The sequence below is a fragment of the Emys orbicularis genome, chromosome 4 (genome assembly GCF_028017835.1).
Source record: "Emys orbicularis isolate rEmyOrb1 chromosome 4, rEmyOrb1.hap1, whole genome shotgun sequence".
NCBI classification, from domain to species: Eukaryota; Metazoa; Chordata; order Testudines; family Emydidae; genus Emys; species Emys orbicularis.
Window position 1 is genome coordinate 74,853,778 of NC_088686.1, and position 24,887 is coordinate 74,878,664.

At 41.7% G+C, this 24,887-nt stretch overlaps 1 protein-coding gene across 1 annotated transcript in view; it reads right to left on the reverse strand.

Moving 5' to 3' along the window:
• MADD (MAP kinase activating death domain) overlaps positions 1–24,887 on the reverse strand; it is a 98,627-nt gene that overhangs the window by 6,699 nt on the left and 67,041 nt on the right. Inside the window, exons 29-35 of the mRNA XM_065402368.1 lie at positions 24,481–24,591; positions 17,684–17,791; positions 17,434–17,598; positions 12,978–13,050; positions 6,482–6,588; positions 3,443–3,451; positions 3,126–3,195 (exon numbers count right to left, since the gene is read on the reverse strand). Of these exons, the coding sequence (XP_065258440.1) occupies positions 3,126–3,195; positions 3,443–3,451; positions 6,482–6,588; positions 12,978–13,050; positions 17,434–17,598; positions 17,684–17,791; positions 24,481–24,591 (643 nt within the window). The remainder of the gene's footprint in view (positions 1–3,125; positions 3,196–3,442; positions 3,452–6,481; positions 6,589–12,977; positions 13,051–17,433; positions 17,599–17,683; positions 17,792–24,480; positions 24,592–24,887) is intronic.

The following is a 24,887-nucleotide window of genomic DNA, read 5'->3' on the forward strand; positions in this document are numbered from 1 at the left end:
TCCTTTAAATCTTTGTTCCCATTTGTGGACAACAACCCGTGGCTCTCACTTGGGCCCTGGTCTGAAATCACATCTCCAACATCCACCTTGCCATGTTAACCTGGTGTTTTACAAATGGCCTTTAATTTCCTACTGTCTTGTGATATTCAACTTCTTCCATTCCCACTAAAAAGACCATGCTTGGAAACCACTAAAACAATTAAAGTTAACTAAATTTCCTGGTAATGAAGTCAGGCTGACTGGACTAGAATTTCCAGGATCAGCCCTCATGCCCTTCGTTAAAGTACAACCATGGCTACATCTCCAGTCCTCAAGCACAGAAGCTGATTTTAAGATTTAGAGTTTTGTTAGCAGCTCATTCACTTAATTTTTAAGTTCCTTCAGAACTCTTGGCTGAATATTACCATTTTATCCTAGTGATTTGTCGTCATTTCTCTTTTGAGCATAGAGTCTAACAGTGTCTCATCTTCATTATCTTTAAAAGCGTAGCTCTAGGGAAAATATCTTTCTATTGGTCTCTGTACAAGAAAGCAGGTTAGATTCTCTGCAGTGTCTACCTTCCTTTCATTTTCTCCTTGGTAATCTGGTGGACCACTAACTCCACTGCAGACTTCTTCTGACATATTTAAAGAATTGCCTGTTATTTGGTCTATGAGTTTTTGGCTATTTTATCTTACAATTCCATCTTAATTTCCACCTTTCATTTTACAGGCCATAGATTATGTCCCTTTCTATTAGTTTAATTTGAACTAAAGCATAGCATTCTAACCTCTTGAGCCTTGCCTTTTAACCACAGCACATTTTTCTTGTCTTTCTGCTTCCTACTTTGTTCAGGGGTAGGAATGCCTTCTGTGATTTATCAAGTTGCTTAAATAGCTTCTAGGCTGATTGCAAGGATTTAATTTCTTAATTTTTGTCTTCAGTTTCTTTCTAACTTGCTTCCTGATTTTTTACTTTAAAGCTGCCCTTCCTAATGTTGAGTGTCACAATACTGACCTTCACTACAATCCTTTCAACAATGCACTTGAAATTGATTTATGGTATGGTCATTATTACTTAGTGGCTAAAACTATAGTTACTTTTTGAACCAGCTTCTCTGTATTATTTTGTATGAAGTCAAATGTTGACTCTTCTTGTGCATGCTCCAGAAATAGCTATTTGAAGAAGCAACTGTGTGTCAAACTGTCCCTCCAATGATGGCCAACTGTGACATTTGACCAGCTAAATATCTGGGTAGTGGAAGTTACCCATTATGGTTTTAGCAGATTTTATTGGCTCTGATCTCTCAGCTTTGTGCATGTATTATCACTACTATTTTGCAACCCTAAGTGTTTGCTAACAGCAATGCTATAATAAACTTGTTGCCTATTTGGGGTAAATATGGTACAAGAGGAATAGGCAACCACACAGCGTGGAAATCTTCACCTTCAAGGCAGCACTTACCAGGAGCATCCGTAAACTATCCCAAACTTTGCCATATGTTGCATTCATTGTTCTGAGATGTGACAAGATAGTTTCAGAAAAGGTAAAGGGGAAAAACCTGTTCATGAAGTGATACATCAAGTCTCTTAGCCAGTGGCTCAATTGCCTTCCAGTCATTGTACTCTGATTCATGACATCCAATGGTATCATTTGAAGGACTTGGTATCATAACAGGAAGGAGGCAGTACAGAAGTCAAGATCAGGACATGAAGCTTCCAGATCCCAGTATCAGTTACATTTCTTTGAATATTAGGAAAGAGGATCCATGAGTCAGTGCCCTTTAATCCAAAGCAGTGGAAAAGAACCAGAATGTCTGAAAATCAAGACACTATTTCTTTTAAATGATGGATGTAAGAAAAAATTAACACTGATCAAATACTGAAATCAATTTGTAAATTTAACCTTTTTAAAAGAAAAGTTTCACATTTCCGTGAATATCTAAACAAATGTGCAGCCACAGATGAAAGAATAAACCACTCCAGACTTGGAATCCTTGAGAGGACCATTTCAGAGGGTGTGAAAGGTTCAGATGTTTTATAAACCTTCAGAATCTTAAAAGACCCCTATTTTTTCAGACAGTGGTTCAGAATATTATGAATCACACTGATATTGGGAAACTCCTGAATATTGCCCAGTCTGGGTTTAAGAGGATTATATTTAACTGCAATCATTGGCCAAATAGCACTAGTTCTCCAGTTCCTCTACCATCACCTCTCTCCTCCACCACAATTCTCACACTGAAAATAAAACCATTGACTAAACTGTAGTCCAGAAACATCATCTTTTTCCAGAATAAAATAAAAATAAAACTTGCCTGGAGCAGCAAAGGGGAAATTTCACTGTGAGCAACAATCTGTCTCTCAGACTATTATATGACACATTTGATCATGACTTCTGTGGAGAGGAGACTTTTGAAGAAATAATTTCTAAGCACCTCCCACTTCATTGACTCATTACTGTTATCCATGCTGCACAAAGTGATTTCAATGGCATACTGACAACGTGCATCTACGCTACAAGCCATGATTATGAAAATCTACAAGTTTACTCTGATAGTGTCAAGACACCCATCCTCCTAGTCAGTCAGACAGTCTCTCAGATGCAATCTATATTTCTCCCTGTCTTTGAAACTGCCTACCATCTAGTGAAGTGGCTGGCTGTCAACCTTTCCAGACTACTTTCAGGAGTCTGGTTGGTCTTGTGTACCCCCAAGGTACACCTCACTTATAATCTACTTGCATACAAAATCAGACATAAAAATACAAGTGTCACAGCACACTATTACTGAAAAATTGCTTACTTTCTAATTTTTACCATATAATTATAAAATAAATCAATTGGAATACAAATACTGTACTTACATTTCAGTGTATAGTATATAGAGCAGTATAAACAAGTAATTGTCTGTATGAAATTTTACTTTGTACTGACTTCACTAGAGCTTTTTATGTAGCCTGCTGTAAAACTAGGCAAATACCTAGATGAGTTGATGTACCCCCTGGAGGACCTCTGCGTACCCCCAGGGGCACACATACCACTGGTTAAGAACCACTGATCTAATGAACACAACTCTGAGACTGAGGATTGGAAATTTGAGTTACTGCCATGTGAGTACAGACCTAATATCAAAATAATGTAATTACCAAATTCCTCCAGGACAAAGACTCCTCGCACAGTATTGCACTTTTTAATGTGATTCAGCTCTATGAAAACCTACAACAAAACAGGGAGGAAAATAACACAAGATTAGTCAATGAGAGACAACTTTTTATTCAAAAACAAACAAAAAGAAACACCATCACGGCTGATATAACTTGAAACACTGTAGCACATACTACTAATTCATTTACAGTTCAATACATAAATACAGGGAGATTAAAAAAGATAAATTCGCCACAGTGCTAGAAATCAACAAACAACTTAAAATGCTAAGAAGCGAAGACAGCAGAAGATGGAGTACCTTCCGCTCCTTGCAGGAGGAGAAAGCATGGAAGAGAAACGAAGGAGTTAGTAACTCTGACATATCCAACATTGCTACCCCTTCAGGCACTCAATTGAATTATAGCAAAGAGAAAACCAACACACCTTAAATGCAACAAAAAGGGGGACAAGAAATGGCTGGCTCCCAAATTTGGCATACGATTTATGGCCCAGGTCCATCCCACTTGGTTTCTGCCCCTCCATGCATCCTCCTCCAGCAGAGGGCAGGCAAGGGGCAATGTGCTTCCCACCCTCATGCTGCTTCTCTTAGACCATCCACCAGTCAAACTTAATGGGGGAGGGGCTGCTACCAGACAGCACTGCAATTGAGATTTAGCAACAGAACTGTTTGTAGATTTTACATGGTATGTGCACTCAGTGTTGAAATTGATCCAGATGATGACTTTGGGCAGCACTGATTTCATCTTTAAAAAACATGCATGAAGATTCCGAGATTTGTTGTTTGTTCATTCATTTCATACAGTATGCCACAGAGCCACTGTGAGTTGGGTACCCACTGGGGAAAAACCGAACTGGTTTTGACTGATCTTTGCTTTAAAAAATAAGCATCCAAAAAAGGTAAATGAGCCTGGTCACAGATCACACTAATCATTTTTTTCCATGTTCTAGGACACAGATGCCAGCTTTGTGCAAATCAGCAAATTCTCTGACTGCAACGAGTCCATTTAATGCCCAATACAATTAAACAATCTCTTTGATGTGCACCCACATCCTGGAAAAGCATAACAGCAGTTAGTCCTTTCAGGGCGAGAGACAACTTGTGGGCTTGAGGAGAAGGTACAGGAAGGTGATCAGGAATCTGCTGTATGCTCAGGTCCTAGAACATTTGTTTCTTCAAGCAGGAAACATACATATGTAGAGTAAGATTGCTCCATATCCTGAATAAGTGTCCTGCCAACACCTTAGAGATATTCTTGAAAGACTGCATAGCAACGAACTGCAGTGATCTTTTCAGTTGCTATGTACTTACAAAGCTGCAAGCTCTGGTGCGGATTTAGAGATAAATTTCCTGGAGATATTGCATCTACTAGGAAAACAGAAAATGCAGAAAGGTATCTGGGCACTTCTTTTCACTACACCACCAGTAACACACTACTTTCATTTAATCCCCAAATCATTAACTGCCCAAGAAAGGCAAGGGGAGGCCACCAGACAGGACCCAAGATCATGCCAGTTAAAAGGTCTCTTTTAGAAACCGTCTTACCTATGGCTGCCTTCTGTAAATGGATCAATTCGCATTTTGAGAGTAATCAAGGTAAATTGATTTTCAAGTACAGATGATGTTTCCAATAACAGAGAAGCTCTAACACATGATTCCAGGTTATTTATTCCTCAGTACCAGAAACTAAACCTGAGATTTTTTTGTCAGCAAACCTGCAACTTGCCTCCTTCTCACAACCAAGTATCCAGAGAATAGAAAATTAATCCCACCACTTTGTTTACCTGCGCTCTTTTGCAGTTTAGTTTGTCAAAAATTTTATCACCCTCTATTTTTCTCTTTTCGGAGGGATACAGGGAAGAGGAAATAAGGGCATTGTAAGGGGATAATTCGCCATTTTTTTATCCACTTAGATAATTTCCATTGATTGCAGTAGCGTCTGCTGTTAAGGTTCATATTATGCAGTTCAAGCTTTTTTATTCAGGACCTCAATGGAAAAGTTTAAACAGATCAGATACAATATTAATTATCTAGCAGCCCAAAAATGGTAAGTGCAAGGCTATACAAAAGGCATGTGACTGCCCTGGAGGCGTCTGGCTCATTTCAACAAAAACTAAAGGGTGATGCATTTCCCCAAGTGGCGGAATTTATGGGAGTTTCCCATTTTTAGGAAAGTGAAATGTTTGAAAATAAAACAAGAATTAATAACATAACAATTAATAGACTATTTGTAACCTCTCATGGTGATAATCTTTCCCCTATTCTCAAAGGTCATCCATTATAAGAAAACAGGTTTACACAAAAGGTTAATAGGCATTTTTTCTATGTTTCATAGTTCCATTTTGTGTCTTGAGGGGTGCAGATGCTCTCCCCTCAGTTTGAAAGCAAGTGAGTGTGTAAAGGAACAAGGCTTATATGGTAAACAGTAGAGGGAAGATTTAATTAGAGGAAAAGGTAACACACTGCACAAGGGACTGATTGACAGCAGCTTTTCTCTCTCTCTCTCTCACACACACACACACACACACACACACACACACACACACACACACACACACACCACCCTCCGCTAAAAAATGGTTCTACTGTCCAGCACAGCACACCTCTAATGACATATGCAAAACAAACATGAACACAAAGCAAAAAAACAAAAACAAGGACTAAAGAAAGCAAATGAAACAACATCCAGATAAAGGGAAGAAAATGATAAAACAATTATATTTGTGTTTCCTCTACACCCACAGATAGATTGCTATTTGTAAAGGGGGGGGGGGGAATCAGTAATTTATTCTCATCTTCTTCAATGTGAGAGGGTGTCATTCTCTTACTCTATTTTCTTGTCTGGATCTGTAGACTCTCCCACATTTTTAAAATACAAAAATTAAACATGATGAAGAAAGTTACCTGAAATACCTGCAAATGTACCTAGCGTAATCTTACAGACACAGTGCTAAATCATTGTGCCATCAGAATGTCGGAGTTCACTACATGATATGTTACGGAAGCTTAGATTACCACCTACTATTTTTTGTTGTTGCTGTTTTAGTACATTGAGTACCAGTTAGTACATTGTGCACCTACAGAATTCTGGCAGCCAGAAACAAAGTTAATACCCACCTCTACAACTACTTTTACTTTAAAAAAAAAAAAAAAAAAAAAGTATTATAGATGTCTACACTCTGAGAATTTCTCATTTCAATATTTACAGAATATAGGCCATATTCCCCTTTGTCATCCTACCCTTTCCCCTTGGTGATGCAGGGAAGAGGAAACACACTGATGCAGAGGTGCTGCAAAAAGCTTCATGCTCACATATTCTTGTGGAAGATTCTCTCCTACCTGACTATGCATAAACTTCAGGTTAATTCCTTCCAGCGTGACTTGCAGAAGCCCTCCTTCACCAGTTTTCATATCCTGCACTGGGAACTCACCACCCAATTCAGGTCCTGCAATATAACAACAAACAAAGAGAAGAAGGGCAGGAAGGAATCAAACAAATAGAGTGAGCTGCACAATACTTTCCATTTATTTATTGAGTGATTAAAGCAAGAACTCCATGTAATGTACACTGCAACATTTTATGACAAACAGTATTGAGTACTTGATTAAAGTCTAGCAGTGAGTGCTCTAAACACCATCACATATTTAATTGCTGGTGTCTGTAAAGCTCTGTAATGTGTGAGGGAAATTAAAAGACTAGCTCAGAAGTTAGCTCTCTTTTCTGTATGATGCAACACAGTGGTTGACACCTTAAACAGCATTAACCTTCAGCAGAAGCAGAGCAAATACAAATTCACATGGAGCTTTGAATTTCCTGCAATTTCGTATGAACACAAAAGTGTCCTAATGGGGTGAAAATAAAATGGAAATATTCTTAATGCCACAAAGAAAGAAGGGCTTCCTGAATCCCTCATGTCCTTCTGTGGTGCTTTCTGAGGGCATCCAGAACTGTAAGCCACCCTGTTATCGCTCTGCTTTAGCAAAAGAGGGATTTGTTGATGCTAACCTGTTTGACAGCTCCCTGCCACCCCAGTCTGTTAGTCAGCCAAACAAACTTAGGATTCCAACAGCCCTTATTGTGCCTTGCAGGTAATGCTCGGTGCACAGAGTTCCCGTACCCACAGAAGAGTATTCCTCTGTAGTATCCAGCCTGCCACTTGACTCTCACAGGAATGACCAAATTAGTTGTCTCCAAAAAGATAGAATACACACCTGCCTGTTGCCCTTCTCTGTACCCTTTCTATTTTTCATATAGCTTTTCTGAGATGGGGCAACTAGAACTACATACAGTATTTGAGGTGTGGGCACAACATGGATTTATATAGTGGCATTATGATATTTTCTGTCTTATTAGCTATCCCTTTCCTAATGGTTCCTAACATTGTTCGCTTTTTTAACTGCTGCTGCACACTGAGCGGATGTTTTCAGAGAACTATCCATAATGACTCCAATATTTCTTTCTTGAGTGGTAACAGCTAATTTAGATTCCATCATTTTGTATGTATAGTTTGGATGATGTTTTCCAATATGTATTATTTTGCATTTATCAACATTGAATTTCATTGGCCATTTTGTTGCCCAGTCACCCAGTTTTGTGAGATCCCTTTGTAATTCCTCGTAGTCTGATTTGGTCTTATCTATCTTGAGTAATTTTGTATCATCTTCAAACATTGCCACCTCACTGTTTACCCCTTTTTCCAGATAATTAATGAATATGTTGAACAGCAATGGTCCCAGTACAGATCCCTGTGGGACACCACTATTTACAGACGCTCCCCAGGTTACGCAAACCGAACTTACCCAAATCCGGACTTACGGAAAAAGTTCCGAAAGCTTTTTTTTTTTTTTCCCCCTCGTGCGTAATTGTTGGGTATACATTCCCAACTTAGGCAAAATTCTACTTACGCAAGGCATTCCGGAATGAAATGCTTGCGTAAGTCAGGGAGCGTCTGTACCTCTCTCCATTCTGAAAACTGACCATTTATTCCTACCTTTTGTTTCCTGTCTTTTAACCAGTTACTGATCCATGAGAGGCCTTTCCCTCTTATCCCATGACTGCTTACCCCATGACTGCTTACTTTTCTTAAGGTCCTCCTCCTCAGCCAGCCCGACTGGGCTGGGCTGCCTCCTTTTATCTGGCTCTTCCACCTGAAGCATGCGTAGCAGTGGAAAGGGGGCATGGCCTCCTGGGCCCACAGTGATTGGTCCGTCCCTTTTGGCCCAGTGTGGGGTTGGTACACTCCATCACACTCACCTACAGCCACTTCTTAGCATCACCAATCCACACGGTGGGGGATCCACCATTCACAAATGCAAAAAACACCAACCTCTTTGTTCCCTCAGTGATAATCAAAATGTCTTTTTGCTTCTCCTTATATTCCCCAGAATTTATTGTCTTTGTCACCAGAGTCAGGATGGACCCCTGGGGTTCAGACTCCAGTGTCTTCCCATGCTGATTTCACATCCTCGCTAACCTGCTCCTCCTGTTTATCTCAGATGCAAATGAACTGTCCATTGTCTCTGCCATCACCATGCTCAATTTACATTAGAGACAGGGAGATAACTGTCCTCCCTCTTGTCTTGAAAAAAAACCTGTTTCTCTCTTTGATTACAGACTTCAAAGCACAGTATCAAAAATATGCGCAATTCCTCATACAGTGTTAATACACACATTTCACAGTGATATTAACGACCAGTATGTCACTGGCTTTCAACTGATATCTTACAAAATATTCTTTACAGATAAATATTGTCACTGAAATGTGTTCGATGTAGTAAGTTTGTCAGGCTTAATAGAAGTTGCTGTTATGTGATATTGAACTCTTTGCAAGTGAGCACTGAGGGGCTCGTAGGGTCACACTTTCTCTATGTTTTCAACAAGGTGGTTCAAGTAAAACATGTGGGCAATACTTGGCCCTACAACTGGAAGTTGGGACTTGTCTCTGTGGGGCTTTTTTCCAGTTATACCAGTATAATTATACTGGTAGAGTTAAACAGCTATAGTTATATTGGTATAATTCCCCCGTGTGGATACACTTATTCCATAGTAAGAGTGGCTTCTTTTTCTTTTTTTGGCTTACTTTAAACACTTCCAAAGTGACATAAATTAAACTGAAAAAAAGGCCCTCTTCTACTGGAATAAGAGTGTCCACATGGGTAGTTATACCAGTCTAACTAGATTGGTTTAAATTCACACCCTACCTCCCTTACACTGGTATAACTTCCCCATGTTCACAAGACCACAATTAGGTTGATGATCATACACGAGCCAGAGTAGACTCCAGCTCCAGCTCCCCAAGCTGGATTACTCTGCAGTACTACCAAGAGTAAACAGTAACATTATTTTTATCATCCAAGTAAGCAGTTAACACTGAACACACACACAAAGCTAGTATGTTGAGTAAGAATAACAATCACATTTCTGGCCATATAAACACTTTAAAAGGGGTTTGCTAGTTTGCCAGCTGCAACAGTGGCAGGAGCTTCCTTTTTCCCATTCTGTTAGTACTTGTCTACACAAGAACGTTTTACCAGTTGTACTGGTATCGTTATATTGGTTTAAATCCCCATGTGGACACACTTATTCCAGTATAAAATAGTGAGGTTTTTTGGTTTACTTTAATCCCTTGCAAAGTGACATAAGCTAAACAGAAAAAGCCCCTCTTACATGGGACTAAGGCCTGGTCTACACTATGAGTTTAGTTCGAATTTAGCAGCGTTAAATCGAATTAACCCTGCACCCGTCCACACAATGAAAGCCATTTACTTCGACATAAAGGGCTCTTAAAATCGATTTCTGTACTCCTCCCCGACGAGGGGAGTAGCGCCGAAATCGACATTGCCATTTCGAATTAGAGTTAGTGTGGCCGCAATTCGACAGTATTGGCCTCCGGGAGCTATCCCACAATGCACCATTGTGACCACTCTGGACAGCAATCTGAACTCGGATGCACTGGCCAGGTAGACAGGAAAAGCCTCGCGAACTTTTGAATTTCATTTCCTGTTTGCCCAGCGTGGAGCGCTGATCAGCATAGATGACCATGCAGAGCTCATCAGCACAGCCAGAATCAAAAAAGAGCTCCAGCATGGACCGTACGGGAGATACTGAATCTGATCTCTGTATGGGGAGATGAAACTGTTCTATCAGAACTCCGTTCCAAAAGACGAAATGCCAAAACATTTGAAAAAATCTCCAAGGCCATGATGGACAGAGGCCACAACAGGGACTCAGCACAGTGCTGCGTGAAACTTAAGGAGCTGAGACATGCGTACCAGAAAGCCAAAGAATCAAATGGACGCTCACGGAGGGAGGGGTGACTGACGACTGTAGCTATCCCACAGTTCCCGCACTCTCCGAAAACAATTTGAATTCTGGGTTGAGCTCCCAATGCCTGAAGGGTCAAAAACATTGTCGCGGGTGGTTCAGGGTATATGTCATCAGGCCCCCCACCCTCCCTCCCTCTGTGAAAGCAAAGGGAAAAAAATTGTTTCTCGCCTTTTTTCACTGTCACCGTATGTCTACTAGATGCTGCTGGCAGACGCGGTGCTGCAGCACTACACAGCAGCATCCCCTTGCCTTGCCTTGCCTTGCGGATGGCAGACGGTGCAGTATGACTGGTAACCGTCATTGTCGTCCCGTGGGTGCTCCTGGCTGGCCTCGGTGAGGTCGGTCAGGGGCGCCTGGGCAGACATGGGTGCTCCTGGCTGGCCGTGGTGAGGTCGGTCGGGGGTGCCTGGACAAAAAAGGGAATGACTCCAGGTCATTCTCTTCTTTAAGTTTTGTGTAATGGAGATTCAGTCCTGCCTGGAATATCATGCCAGCTGGAGGCTTCTGCCTCAGGCTGCTCTCCCAGTCGGCAGCACCGCGCGGTCGCACCTACCCCAGCCTACCCCTTGCTCCCAGGGCTCACAATCAGATACTCAGACCTCTACATTTTGCTGCAAATAAAAAAATAAAGCTGCCGTTTAGAACTGTCCCCCAACATACATATCCTGGGACATTCTGTATTTTACCAGTGTCAACCAAAGGCCCACGCACAAATGGAGATTCAGTCCTGCCTGTGCTTCTATCCTAGTGCTTATCACAGATTCCCATTTTCAGCTATAGGCTGAGCAAGTGCAGAATGGTGGTTCACTCGACTTCGCTGTAAGCCAACCGCCCTCCCCTCCCCCCTTTGATCTCTGCTTGCAGAGGCAATAAAGTCAGTGTTGTTTCAAATTCATGCATTCTTTATTACTTCATCACACAAATGGGGGGATAACTGCCAAGGTAGCCTGGGAGGGGTGGGGGAAGAGGGAAGCAATGGGTGGGGTTGTTGTTGGGGCAACCCCTAGAATGGCATGCAGCTCATCATTTCTGCGGGATGTCTGGGGCTCTGACCCGGAGCGGCCGTTTGCCTCTCTGGTTCTTTAGTAGGCTTGCCTGATATTTTAGGCAGGACTGACTCTCCATTAGACAAAACTTAAAGAAGAGAATGACCTGGGGAGTCATTCCCATTTTTGTCCAGGCGCCCCCAACCGACCTCACCGAGGCCGGCCAGGAGCACCCATGACAGCAGCAGACGGTACCGTATGACTGGTAACAGTCTTTGCCAACTTGCAAAGCAGCAGACGGTTCAGTATGGCTGGTAACCGTCTTTGCTAACTTGCAAAGGCAAGGGGATGCTGCTGTGTAGCGCTGCAGTACCGCGTCTGTCAGCAACATCCAGTAGACATACGGTGACAGTGAAAAAAGGCTGAACGGGCTCCATGGTTGCCGTGCTATGGCATCTGCCCGGGCAATCCAGGGAAAAGGGCACGAAATGATTGTCTGCCGTTGCTTTCACGGAGGGAGGATTGACTGATGACATTTACCCATAACCACTCGCGACAAATTTTTGGCCCCATCAGGCATTGGGATCTCAACCCAGAATTCCAATGGGCGGGGGAGACTGCGGGAACTATGGGATAGCTAGCCACAGTGCAACGCTCCGGAAGTCGATGCTAGCCTCGGTACATGGATGCACACTGCCGAATTAATGTGCTTAGTGTGGCCGCATGCACTCGACTTTATACAACCGGTTGCCAAAAATCGAATTCTGTAAATTCGGAGTAATCCCGTAGTGTAGACATACCCTAAGAGTGTCCAAACAATGGGTTATACTGGTAAACTCCATTGATTTAAATGCAGACCTTAGGTTACACTGGTATAACTTTCCCATGCACACAAGCCCTAAGTGTTAGAACTCTGCAGGGAGCTACAGGGTTAATCACTGCTGATTCACTGGGACAAGTGGGGTTCATTAGACTTCACCCTGAATATAATGGAGGTGGGAGTAACCCTTTCAGAGAGCCAGGGCATGGAACAAATAGGTCCTGATGGAAGGAAAGGTAGCACCAGCCAAATCTAAGGAGAGACCTAGAGTGAGGTTTCATCTCATGTAGTATTATTTTGGAATTATCATTGTATTGGTAAATCAGACCCCTGAAGGGGTGACTGATTTTAGAAATGTATGATTTTTGGTGAGGACTATACCAGCTAATAATAAATCATCATCATCATCATCTCCTCCACCACAACCTGCCATATATACATAGATAGAGGAGAAAACAGAACTTTGAGATCACTGAATAAAAAGCACTACATTCACACAAACCATCATTAAAGAGGTTGGAGAGACAAGGTGGGTGAGGTAAAATCTTCTGCTGGTCCAATAAAAAATATTACCGCACCCACCTTGTCCCTCTAATGTCCTGGGACCAACATGGCTACAACTACACTGCATTAAAGAGGTTGGTTGATCATACAGTACCTGCCAAATCCTGTCCACCCCTGCCTGGAGGCCACAGCTCTTACCTGGTTTAATACTTTGCTGTCTTGCTGCTGCTCGCTCCATACTGTCTTTTACACAATAGTACAATTCCCGACACTGTAAGAGAAGAGTTAGATAACATGTTTTCACACCATACACTAGCAATACCGCATCACTGGAGAGCACAGAGCAGCTCAACAGCATTGACTGTGGGGTTTAGTGTGTGGATGTTGGGTGGTGGTGGTGGTGGCCCGTGAGGAACAGGAGATCAGATGATCTGGTGGATCCTTCTGGCCTTAAAGCCTATGTCTAAGTCTCTACAAAAAGGTCAAGTCCTTTCCTCTCGTATGATCATTTCCATGAGGAAGTCCTAGGAGGATTACCAAAGGATCATTTGGTAATAAATATCCAACAGTTTGTGATACTTGATTACAGACTGCATCCCAATACTTTCTAATGACTGGACATGTCCTCCATAATCTCCTCTCTACCCACAATTTCTGCAACATTTATCCCCATTTTCTTTCTCTCTCAACTCTGAGTTACCATTGAAACAATATCTTAAAGAAATTTTCTTTTGTTCTGCTACAAGCAGATTGCTGGTCCACTTGTCCAGATCAAATACCATTCCTCTGGGGTAATTTGTCTATCCAGGTCCACAGAATCCACCATTTACTCTAGTTTAAGCCAGCAAGTGACCTGTGCTCCATGCTGCAGAAGAAGGCAAAGCCCCACCAAGGTCTCTGCCAATCTGACCTGGAGGAAAATTCCTTCCTGAGTATATGGGCGAGACCCACCAGCCAGACATCCGGGAAAGAATTCTCTGTAGTAACTCAGAGGCCTCCTCTTCTAGTGTCCTATCTCCGGCCACTGGAGATATTTGCTAATAGTAATCGTGGATGGGCCATGTATCACAGTGTTGTAGGCAACCTAATCATACGTTCCCCTCCATAAACTTATCAAATTCAGTCTTGAAACAAGTTAGGTTTTTTGCCCCCACTACTCCCCTGGGAATGCTGTTCCAGAACTAGAAACCTTCATCTAATTTCAAACCTAAACTTATTGATGGCCAGTTTATATCCATTTGTTCTTGTGCCAACATTGACCCTTAATTTAAATAACTCATCTTCCCCCTCGCGTTTATCCCTCTGATTTATTTATAGAGAGCAACCATATCTCCCTCAGCCTTCATTTTGTTAGGCTAAACAAGCCAAGCTCCTTAAAGTCTCTTCTCATAAGGTAGGTTCTCCATTCCTCTGATCCTCCTAGTAGCCCTTCTCTGCATCTGTTCCAGAATTGCACACAGTATTCCAGATGAGGTCTGACCAGTGCCTTGTATAACACTTCCTCTAACTCTATTGGAAATTCCTTGCCTGATGCATCCTAGGATTGCATTAGCCTTTTTCAGAGACACATCACATTGGCATCTCATAGTCATTCTGTAATCGACCGATACACCCAGGTCTTTCTCCTCCTCTGTCACTACCAACTGATACATTCCCAGCTTATAGCAAAAATTCTTGCCATTAGTCCCTAAAGGCACTTTGCACTATTAAACTTCATCCCATTTCTATTGCTCCATTGTTCAATGTCATCCAAATCTTATGTGATATTCTGGTCCTACTCTGTACTGGCAATACCTCCCAACTTTGTGTTGTCTGCAGATTTTATTAGTACACTTCTACTTTTTGTGTCAAGGTCATTAGTGTTCAATAAGATTGGTCCCAAGACCGATCCTTGAGGAACTCCACTAGTAACCTCTCTCTAGCCCAACAGTTCACCATTCAGCATGACCCGCTGAAGTCTCCCCTTTAACCAGTTCCTTACCCACTGTTTAATTCTTTTATTAATCCCCATCTTCTCCAATTTAACTAATAATTTGCCATGTGGAACTGTATCAAATGGTTTACTGAAATCGAGGTAGATTTAGATTAGATCTACGGCATTTCCTTGTTGAGAAAATTAGTTCTGCCAACAGTATTAGGCAGAACTTCATACAAACAAAGCACCTTTCAGGTACCCTCTCCAAAATAATGTACAACCCACAGCTTCCACAACCAGTCATCTTGTCTTTCCCATTCTTTGGATCATTACCACTGCTGCCTCAGTAGCCATCATAGCCTTCCCGCCAAAGCTCTTGTCAAAAAGGGGGGAAAAACCAACCCAAAAAACTCAACACATATACTCTTCCCAAAACTCTCCCATTTTCTGGCTCCTGTGCCACAGCTCCTGTGCTAAGGTCTTTTCTATCTTTAGGGAGAACAACCACAGTAGCTTTTTTCATAGGTTATGGAAGTTCCTCCCCTAACAGAATAGCACTGAAGATACCTTTCAGAGGATCCACTAATACCTCCTTAAATACCTTGTACACTTCAGCTGGAAGACCATGAAGTGCTGGACATTTACCATTTTTTATATTTGCTATTGCCTCTAGGATGTCGTCTTCTATTATTTATCTAAAGTTCCTTATCAATTTTGCTTATTTTTGGCAAGCCTGCTACTTCCAGATATTTTTGAATAACTTCAGAGCTTGGAGTATCTGAGGTATGGAGATTTTTATAATAAGCAGAGTATATAACTATCTTGCTGACTGTTCTTAATTGGTGGAATAATACACTGTTCTTGAATACCTTTAGGCTTTTGAGCCTATAGTTTATCACTTATTTCCTCTCTCATAAAACATCTCCTTTTATACCTTAGTGCTTTTGCAGTGGCATCTGTCATCAACATATCCAATTTCCCCCTAAAATTAGTTAATTGTTGACATAAATTTTTGAACTTGTGTTTTTATGAATGTCTTGTAACCTTTTTATCTCCTGTTCTAGCTCTATTTTTTCTTGAGGTCTTTCTTTTTTCAATTGAGTGTCTCTGCTTTTCAATTGACCCCTAAATAGTGCTTTACCTGCTTCCCAGAGGCTGCCTCTTTTTGTATTATCTGTATCATTTATTTGAAAGTATTTTACAATGTCCTCTTTAATTAATGCAAACTGTGTCTTGGAGAAGCAAGCAGTTCATTTTCCAAAAAAGTAATCTTAGGGACCCATCTCAGCTATCAAATATTACTTCCACTGGTGCATGATTTCACAATGTAAATAATGCCAATTTCTGCAGATCTTGGCTGCTTCATTAAAGATTTAGAGATTAACATTAAAGCTATTCTAGAATATAACTGATGAAGGTGTGAATAAAACGTGTCATCTCTTTCTCCTGAGTGCAATTCTCTCCCGCAATCTGAGACGCTGAACTGTTGGCACAGAGAAGTTAATGCTGCATCTGCTTCCCTATCCCCCTTGTCTTTATCAGATCTGTCCCCCAATAACTAGTTGGTGTGCAACTGAATTCTCCTCCAAGTATAATTTCCCCTTCTCCAAAGTGTCGCAGTGTTTTAAAGAAGACTTAAAATCAAAAACTTTTTAGTTTAGGAGAATACACTGAGCCTACTGCTATTAATAACCCAGCAATTGTGCCCTTCAACCATGTACTTTCTTTCCTCTACATTTTAAAATATTAAACACAGCTACTACTGATCACCTCAATTAAAGCAAACTTTCATTATTATTTTATTACACTGCAAGAGTGAGCCTTCTCTAAAATTTCAGACAAAAAAGGTGCATTTTACAATTTTGAAATCAGAGGCCTATGTGAGGTCACAACTTCCATTTACAACTAACCCACTCTAAGCCCACTAGGCCCAAGTTAATAGTAAGGAATTGACCTTTTGCTGACAGTCATCATTGCCTGTTAGAGAAAGCACAGTGGAACCAAGTTGAAATTGCACTTTAGGACAGTAAAATAATGATGGTAAAAAAAAAAAAAAAAAAAAAATCTACACTAGCAGTTAAACCATTTTCAATACCCATTCCAGGGGGGAACCACTTACTGACAATCAGTATCAGCAACAGGTCAGTTTCCTAGTGCAGGCTGGGCCTCAGAGTAAACCCATTCTTTCCTCCTTCCCCAGCTTCCAGAAATCACAACCCTCAAAAATACTTGTTCGTAACCATATAGCTTTTCCTGTCATAGTTTATAGTGATTTCATTACTGCCACACCTCCTGACTCTCCTCTTCTAAGTCCCTTCTTAGGCATTACTTCAAGGATGCCTATCATCTATAATCTGATACCATGATTTTAAGAAATACATGAGCCTCAAGATACGCAAGTTAGCTTCCCAAGTTACTGTATTAGCAAACTGTCATTATGGTCCTCTCCACCCCATGCCCTTCCTGTGTTATCGCCTCCCGATCTTATTTCATGTAGACAGTAAGATTTTGGGGACAGGGGTCTGTCTTTAATTGCTTAGTAAAGAATTATGCACATAATACGATGCTATAGCCCTTAAATATATTACTTGTAGTTACAAATCTTTAGCTCTCTTGGAGTTCAATGTCTACATCAAACATCAGTTCTGCTAAACAGATACTGCAATTCAGTAATCATCACTGAGGATTCATTGCCCTCTCCCTTCCTTTAGGAACTAAAGGGTGAAATAACAGATATACCTTCTTGGTGTAGAACTTATTCAGCTGTGTCTCCTGGCCGTTCCTCCTCCAGAGACACAGCACTTTCGTTTTAGGACAGTATGTCATGTTGATGAGTTTCTCATACCACCACCGTTCGTACACAGTTCCAATGTTACTTCTCAGCACAATGCAATCATCACACACCTGAGGGTATAAAGAGTTTTAGATGGGAATCCTCACATCATACATCTAGCATTATTACTGTGTTATCATTTATTCTTGTCCTTACCTCCATGAAGAAGATGTCTCCTGTTGTATCTGTCCCGGCATGTACTACAAACGTCTGCTTCTTGATGTGTCTGCTGCCGCTGGGCCGGACAGACAGCTCTCGGACGCCCTATGGAAAAGGAAGATTTGTAATTAATAAACTACCACCTCTAATTTCTGTGATTTTATAAAAGATCTAGTAGGTTACATCTGCTGTGTCTTAACCAGGATAAGTGTTCATAACTCAAGTGATCACTTCTCAAGATAGGGTAGCTTAAGCAAGAACCGCTACTCTGCAAATCAACACTCGTCCTGCTGTGTTCACACTAGTACTACACTCTCTCGTGTGGTGCTAAGACTTCTGGGGGCACATCCTGCGGTTCTTTCCATTGCAGTAAGTTGACCTGCTTGTGAATTCTTTCCCAATGAATTGTAAAAGAACTTCCCTTGTCTTTTCTGGGTACACAGAGGAATTGTGGGAAGGCACTGGAGGACTAGCAGCACTATGTCCACCTACAGTGGTCATGTTAGGAGCTGACAAGTTGTGCTAACTTGAACATTAGCATATACTCTGATGGGCCAGCCAGCTTCAGTTAAAAGCACCACTACCACTCAAATACTCAAGTTTTATGCACGGATGGAACTCGAATTAGGGGCAACAAGTTATAACTCGAGTTTACTTTGCATTCTTTAACTCAACCTACTAACTCAGATGAAAACTACAACCTGCTTCATCTTCACTAGGATTTTACCTTGAGCTAGGGCATGTCCACACTACAGCAACAAAGTTATGGCACTGCAACTGTGCGGCTGTAGTATAGATGCTTCCTACATTGACGGAAGGAGTTTTTCCAACATGTAGTTAATTCATTTCTCTGAGAGGCAGTAGCTAGGTCAACAGAAGAATTCGGTGCTCAGGGTCACCGCTAATGGTCATAGCTAGGTCAATCTCATTTTTAAGTGTAGATCAGGCCTAAGTTAACTCAAGTTAAGAATGCTTTTCCATTTTCCTAGTGAAGAAAAGGTCATGTAGTCCAATGGTTCTCAACCGTTCCAGACTACTTTCAGGAGTCTGATTTGTCTTGCGTACCCCCAAAGTTTCACCTCTCTTAAAAACTACTTGCTTACAAAATCAGACATAAAAATAAATAAATGTCACAGCACACTACTACTGAAAAATTGTTTACTTTCTCATTTTGTCTGTATGAAATTTTAGTTTGTACTGACTTTGCTAGTGTTTTTATGTAGCCTGTGGTAAAACTAGGCAAATATCTAGATGAGTTGATATACCCCCTGGAAGACCTCTGCGTACCCCCAGGGATACACATAATCCTGTTTGAGAACCACTGATCTAGTCCAGGGAACAGTGTAGGACGGGTCCCTTCAATACATTTTGGTTTAAACTAAAGTAAAGAACAATTACCAGACACAGATGAACAGGATATGTTGGGGAAGAGTCAATATGGCTTTTGTAAAGGGAAATCATGCCTCACCAATCTATTCGAATTCTTTGAGGGTGTCAACAAGCATCTGCACAAGGATGATCCAGTGGATCCCTCACCAAGGGTTCTTAAGCAAAGAAGGCAGTCATGGGATAAGAGGAAAGATCCTCTAACGGATCAGTAACTGGTTAAAGGATAGGAAACAAAGGGTAGGAATAAATGGTCAGTTTTCAGAATGGAGAATGGTAAATAGAGATGTCCTTCAGGGATCTGTACTGAGACCAGTGCCGTTCAACATATTCATAAATGGTCTGAAAAAGGGGGTAAACAGAGAGGTGACAATGTTTGCAGATAATATAAAATAACTCAAGATAGTTTAGTCCAAAGCAAACTGCGAAGAGTTAAAAAAAGGATCTCACAAAACTGGGTGAGTGGGAAACTAAATTATGGATGAAATTCACTGTTGATAAATGCAAAGTAATGCATGCTGGAAAAAATAACCCCAACTATACATACAAAATGCTGGGGTATAAATTAGCTTTTACCACTCAAGAAAGCAATCTTGGAGTCATTGTGGATAGTTCTCTGAAAACACCCGCTCAATGTGCAACAGCAGTCAAAAAAGCTAACAGATTGTTAGGAACCATTAGGAAAGGGATAGATAATAAAACAGAAAATATCATAATGTTACTATATAAATCCATGGTATGCCCACACCTTGAATACTGCATGTAGTTCTGGTCACTCCATCTCAAAAAAGATTGATTAGAATTGGAAAAAGTACAAAGAAGGGAAACAAAAATGATATAGGGTATGGAACAGCTGCCATATGAGGAGAGATTAAAAAGATTGGGACTGCTCGGCTTAGAAAATAGATGACTAATGGGGGATATGATGAGGCCTATAAAATAAAAATGGTGTGGAGAAAGTGAATAAGGAAGTGTTATTCACTCCTTCACAAGAACCAGGGGTCACTGAATTAAATTAATAGTCAGCAGATTTAAAACAAATGTAAGTATTTCTTCACACAACACTAGTCAACTTGTGGAACTCATTGCCAGGAAATGTTGTGAAGGCCAAAAGTATAACTGGATTCAAAAAAGGATTAGATAAATTCATGGAGGATAGGTCCATCAATGGCTGTTACCCAAGAAGGTCACAGACACAACCTCATGCTCTGAGTGTCCCTAAACCTCTGACTGCCAGAAGCTGGTACTGGACAACAGGGGGATGGATCACTTGATTGTTGCCCTGTTCTGTTCTCCCTATGAAGCAGCTGGCATTAGCCACTATTGGAAGACGGGATACTGGGCTAGATGGACCATTGATCTGACCCAGTATGGCTGTTCTTATGTTTGTACTGTATTTGCCAAGTCTTGTTTTAAATGTCTCAAGCGACGGCATTTCCACCCTTGCTCTTATGAGAGAGAGTCTAACAGCTCACAGTATCAGAAATTCTGATAATCATAACTTTTCTCTTTCTTGATTTTACCCAAATTAGGATACTATAATCACTTCGCATTTATATAGCATTGTCACTCCTATAGCTATCAGATCACTCTAAGCCAGAGATTCCCATGCTGTCATCTCTAGCCGGCATCATGGTGAGTCACAGAGTTAGGCAGCTACATGATGCTGCTGGCTCTGCCTCCTTGTGCATGGCTCCAGCCAAAATGCCTCCAAGTATAAACTGGAGCTGTCATTAAAGTCTTCTGCTCATTAAGTGGAGCTACTGTCTGCATGCCAACACAGGAGCTGCCAACAGAAAGAGCTAACAGGAGCCATAGAGACTGTCACCACAAGGAGCCCAATAAGAGCCACTGACTGGCTGATGCCACCAGAGTCACTGGTGAGGGAGAGCCAGAGCCAGCCTGCTGATGGCGGAGGGAAATGGGTCAATTGCCCAGGGGCCTGGCGATTTAAAAGGGCCCGGGCAGATGGGATGGTTATGTGGTTTTTTTAATTAAAAATTAAGATTAAAAAAAGAAATCTGGTTTCCTGCTGCTGCTGTTCTGTACAGAGCGTCGTCCTCACTGTGACAGTAACAGTTTGCCAGCGTGCTGCTGCACCCTGCTAGTCTAGCAGAGCAACAGCAACAGCAGCCTGGGAACCGTGAAGCTTGCTGCATCCTCTGGCTGCTCGGGAGCTGCTGTGCCAGCTCTCTAGTTGTGGGCCTGAGGACAGGGAGAATTTAAAGAGGAACAAGCTTCCTCTGTGCTACCTGATTTCCTCCCCCAGGGCTGCAGCTCCTCGCCAAGCACAAGCCACAAGTTCAGCCACACAATCGAGCAGCCCTAAGTTTGCCCCCTGTTGCTGCCGCTAGCACTGGCTGACGAGCTGCTATCATGAGCGCAGGATGAGGGGCCACCTCCACCGCTCAGCCAGGAAATGAGGTGCGGGATTTCCCTCTGCCTTCACCCCGGCTGCCTCCTTGGAGATCTCCCACTAGATGTGGCACACCATGCCTGCCGTCTCTTCATTGCTCTGGGTGTTGATGTCCAACAGCACCAGCAGCACAAGTCTTGTATTGCATATTTTAACTTTGTTGGTCATATTCAGTTACATCTTGTATATCAGTTTTTTCCTTATCTTTAGATTACACATGAATCATGAGTAGGTGTTTAATTAGCCTACTTGATACTTTAGGTGTTTTCTTACTTTGTGGTTCTTTAAATGTTTTATACATTAACTTAATTCCATAATGTATTTATTTAATTTAAATATATAATTCAAAATAACAAATTCTACATCTTATATTTAGACTCACCATTTGTTTAATACTGGTGCTATAATGGGGGGAAAAGTTAACTAGATCAAGCAATGCCACAATTTATACACAGTGGGTTCTAATGTGTTATCAACAGAATAAAACGTAGTGTCATAAATCTCAGTTGTCCCTTTCTAGGGGGGCCACTGACTGTTCTGCCCTGGTGCCTGGAATTGCTGTCGGTGGGCCTGGCCACAGCTGCTGAAGCTGTTGCTGAGGGGGAGCCATCCAGGGGTCGCCTACGGACACCACCACCAGGCTTGCCACCCAGAGATTCACTGATGTCAGAATGAATCTGCAGAGATCCTGAAACAATAGCTCAGAGGTACAAACTATCCTCATGTCAACTGGGGCCACAAAGACTCCACAATTCCGCAGGAAAAGAACATGACATTTTCCCAAAGTGTCATGGGTTTTTTTTTTTTCTTTTTTCTTTTTGTTTTCCTGCCTTCTTGCCCCACCATGCAGTTTCCTCTTGTTTTACAGCTTTCACCAAAAGGAGCAGTTATAACTGGAGTACAGTGCATGGTCCCTGCACTGCTTCATTGAGCCACAACTAGAGCCCATCATTTTGGAGCCAAGAGTGTAGGCTGGCAAACAAGGTTTCCTGTAGAATAATGCAGCAGCAGAGTCCCAGGAAGATATGGAGACTGAAGTTGGATCTAAGCTCCCCACTTCTCTGGCATATAGGAGGATAGAACTAGAAGGTTGTCCAGTGGCCTAGCCTAGAACATTGTGAAAGCCAAGGCTCAGGGAAGAGAGCTGGACCCGCTAGAAAGCTGAGAGAGAGAGAGAGAGAGAGAGAGAGAGAGAGAGAGAGCGCAAGCAACCAATTCAATGAGTATTTTCAATTAGGTGCCATAGTTGTGTGTGTTTGTGTGCAGGTATGGGGATGGGAGTGAAGGATATTTCATGGCAATGGAATAAATTAACATTGCCATGGAACCTGGTCCCATTCTACTGCAGAATACATAAGGCTTTGCATATATGGAGCCAGGCTGAGGAGGTACTTTTTGGGGAAGCTGGGCCAAAGGAAGAAGGAGGTGGAGAGATGTGGGAGGAGGCAGCAGTCATAGCAGGCCTGCTAAATGGGAGAGGAAGCGGCAGTACAAGTGGGGAGACTGCTTGGGGAGGGAAAAAGAGGAAACAGGAACTGGGCTGTGGGAAGGGTGGAGGCGGTAAGGAGGATATTAGGGCAGGGCCTAAGTGTGGAAACAGGGGGGGAGCAGCAAGCATGAAGAAGCCTGGAAAAGGATGGTGGAGATGAGAGGCCAGGTAGCCTGAGGGAGCAATAGATTTTTTGGATTGTTTTGTTTTTTGATGTGGGGAGGGAGAGAAAGAAGTGAATTTTAATGCGGGGGAATGATTTTGACTGGGGGTATAAAGTAAGAGTTGAGAAATCTTTTGGAATTGTCTGAGTGTGTGGAAAACAGATTTGTAAAAAACTGATTGTAGGAGAAATTTATTTTGAATGCTGGGCTGAGAAGAACTAATTGGAAGCAGGGAGGAGGGGGCAAAGGGACTGACTGACAGAGTTCATAGAAGCTGATGAAAACTCTCCACCCTGAAAACTTAATATGGAATCTGAAAGTAAAGGAGAAATGCATGACACTGTGGGATGGGAGGTGTATGTTTATTTTGAGATGTAGGAGGAACTGACTGGGAGGGGGGAACTAATTTGATTGTATGGGTCTGCATAAAGCTTTTCCATGCAAGCAGTTACAGTAGTTGTAGTCAGTTGGTATGTGTCTGCAAATCCGAGTGTGACTGGGAGTTGGCTCAAGAAGTGGCCCCACTATTAAGTAGTAAAAACTCTGAAAGTTTGGGGATCCCTGTCATAGAACAATTCCTCTTAATTATTTTTTATTTTTAAAACACCGAATAGTTGTAGAATTATGTTCTTCCCCTTCCAATTAGGGGTGTTTAGGCAAGCTATTCTAGCCTATTCAGAATCCTATACTGCATCTGTCACCGTGTTATTCGAGTACCAAGATAACTGCTCTTAATCTTTACTCCAAAGTCAATCCCTTCAGTCCCCTGATCATTTCTCTCCTCTTTTAGGAATTCCCTCCAATTTGTTCATAAATTAACCATCAATACCAGAAAAATATAGATTGCTGTTAACATTATTGTATCAAGTTACTGTTAATCTTTTAAACAACACATAGCATACAACAGCTATATTGGGAGAAAATTAACATCGCACAATGATGCATGTAAGTCAGGAATGAGAAAGCCAATGCTGACCACGTGTACCTTGTGTGCATGCATTCTTATGGTACAGTTTTTAATTATGTAATTGCATACTATTCCTGAAATCACACCACCTGTAACCTTAGATATACATTTAGCATATTTAGTAATTCCTGCAGACTCACTATATATAAAATATCTACAGTATATTTATAACAACAGACTTGTCAGATAAGTTTTATTTTCTCAGAAAATCAGTTTGCATTTTAATTAAAAATATTTCAAGTCAAACAATCCAATATCCTGGCTACTCAAGAGCTCCAGAGGTCCTGGAGTGAATTGGGGACTAGTTCCTCTATTGTCTCTCTTCCCAGGAAAGGGCAGAGATATGGTGTCATGAATTTTTTCTTTACTCACTAGGTTAGCCACTTTGTCTAGTAACTCGTTTATTTGCTGGCTCTGCACCAATCCAATGTGCGATTTCCCCATCAAACGACGCACCTTCTTCTTAATGTCATTCTTGCTCACCTAGGAAGCAAGTACAGAACCAGGTTATTTACCTTTCCCTAATCACGGACAAAATATCCAGATATCTTGGTGTACATTGCCGAAGGGGATGGAAGAACTGATCTCCTTACTCACTGTTTGCTCTACTATCAGCCATCAATTTCTCCAGACAAAGGAATAGAGTAAGCTACTGTTTAAACAGATAAGTTCTCTTCAGAAACTGGAATAGGTGCTGATAAATAGGACAAGTAAAGAGAAACCACAGGGATGGATCACCATGTATCCCATGCAATCCTCCTATGAGGAAAGGGAATGCA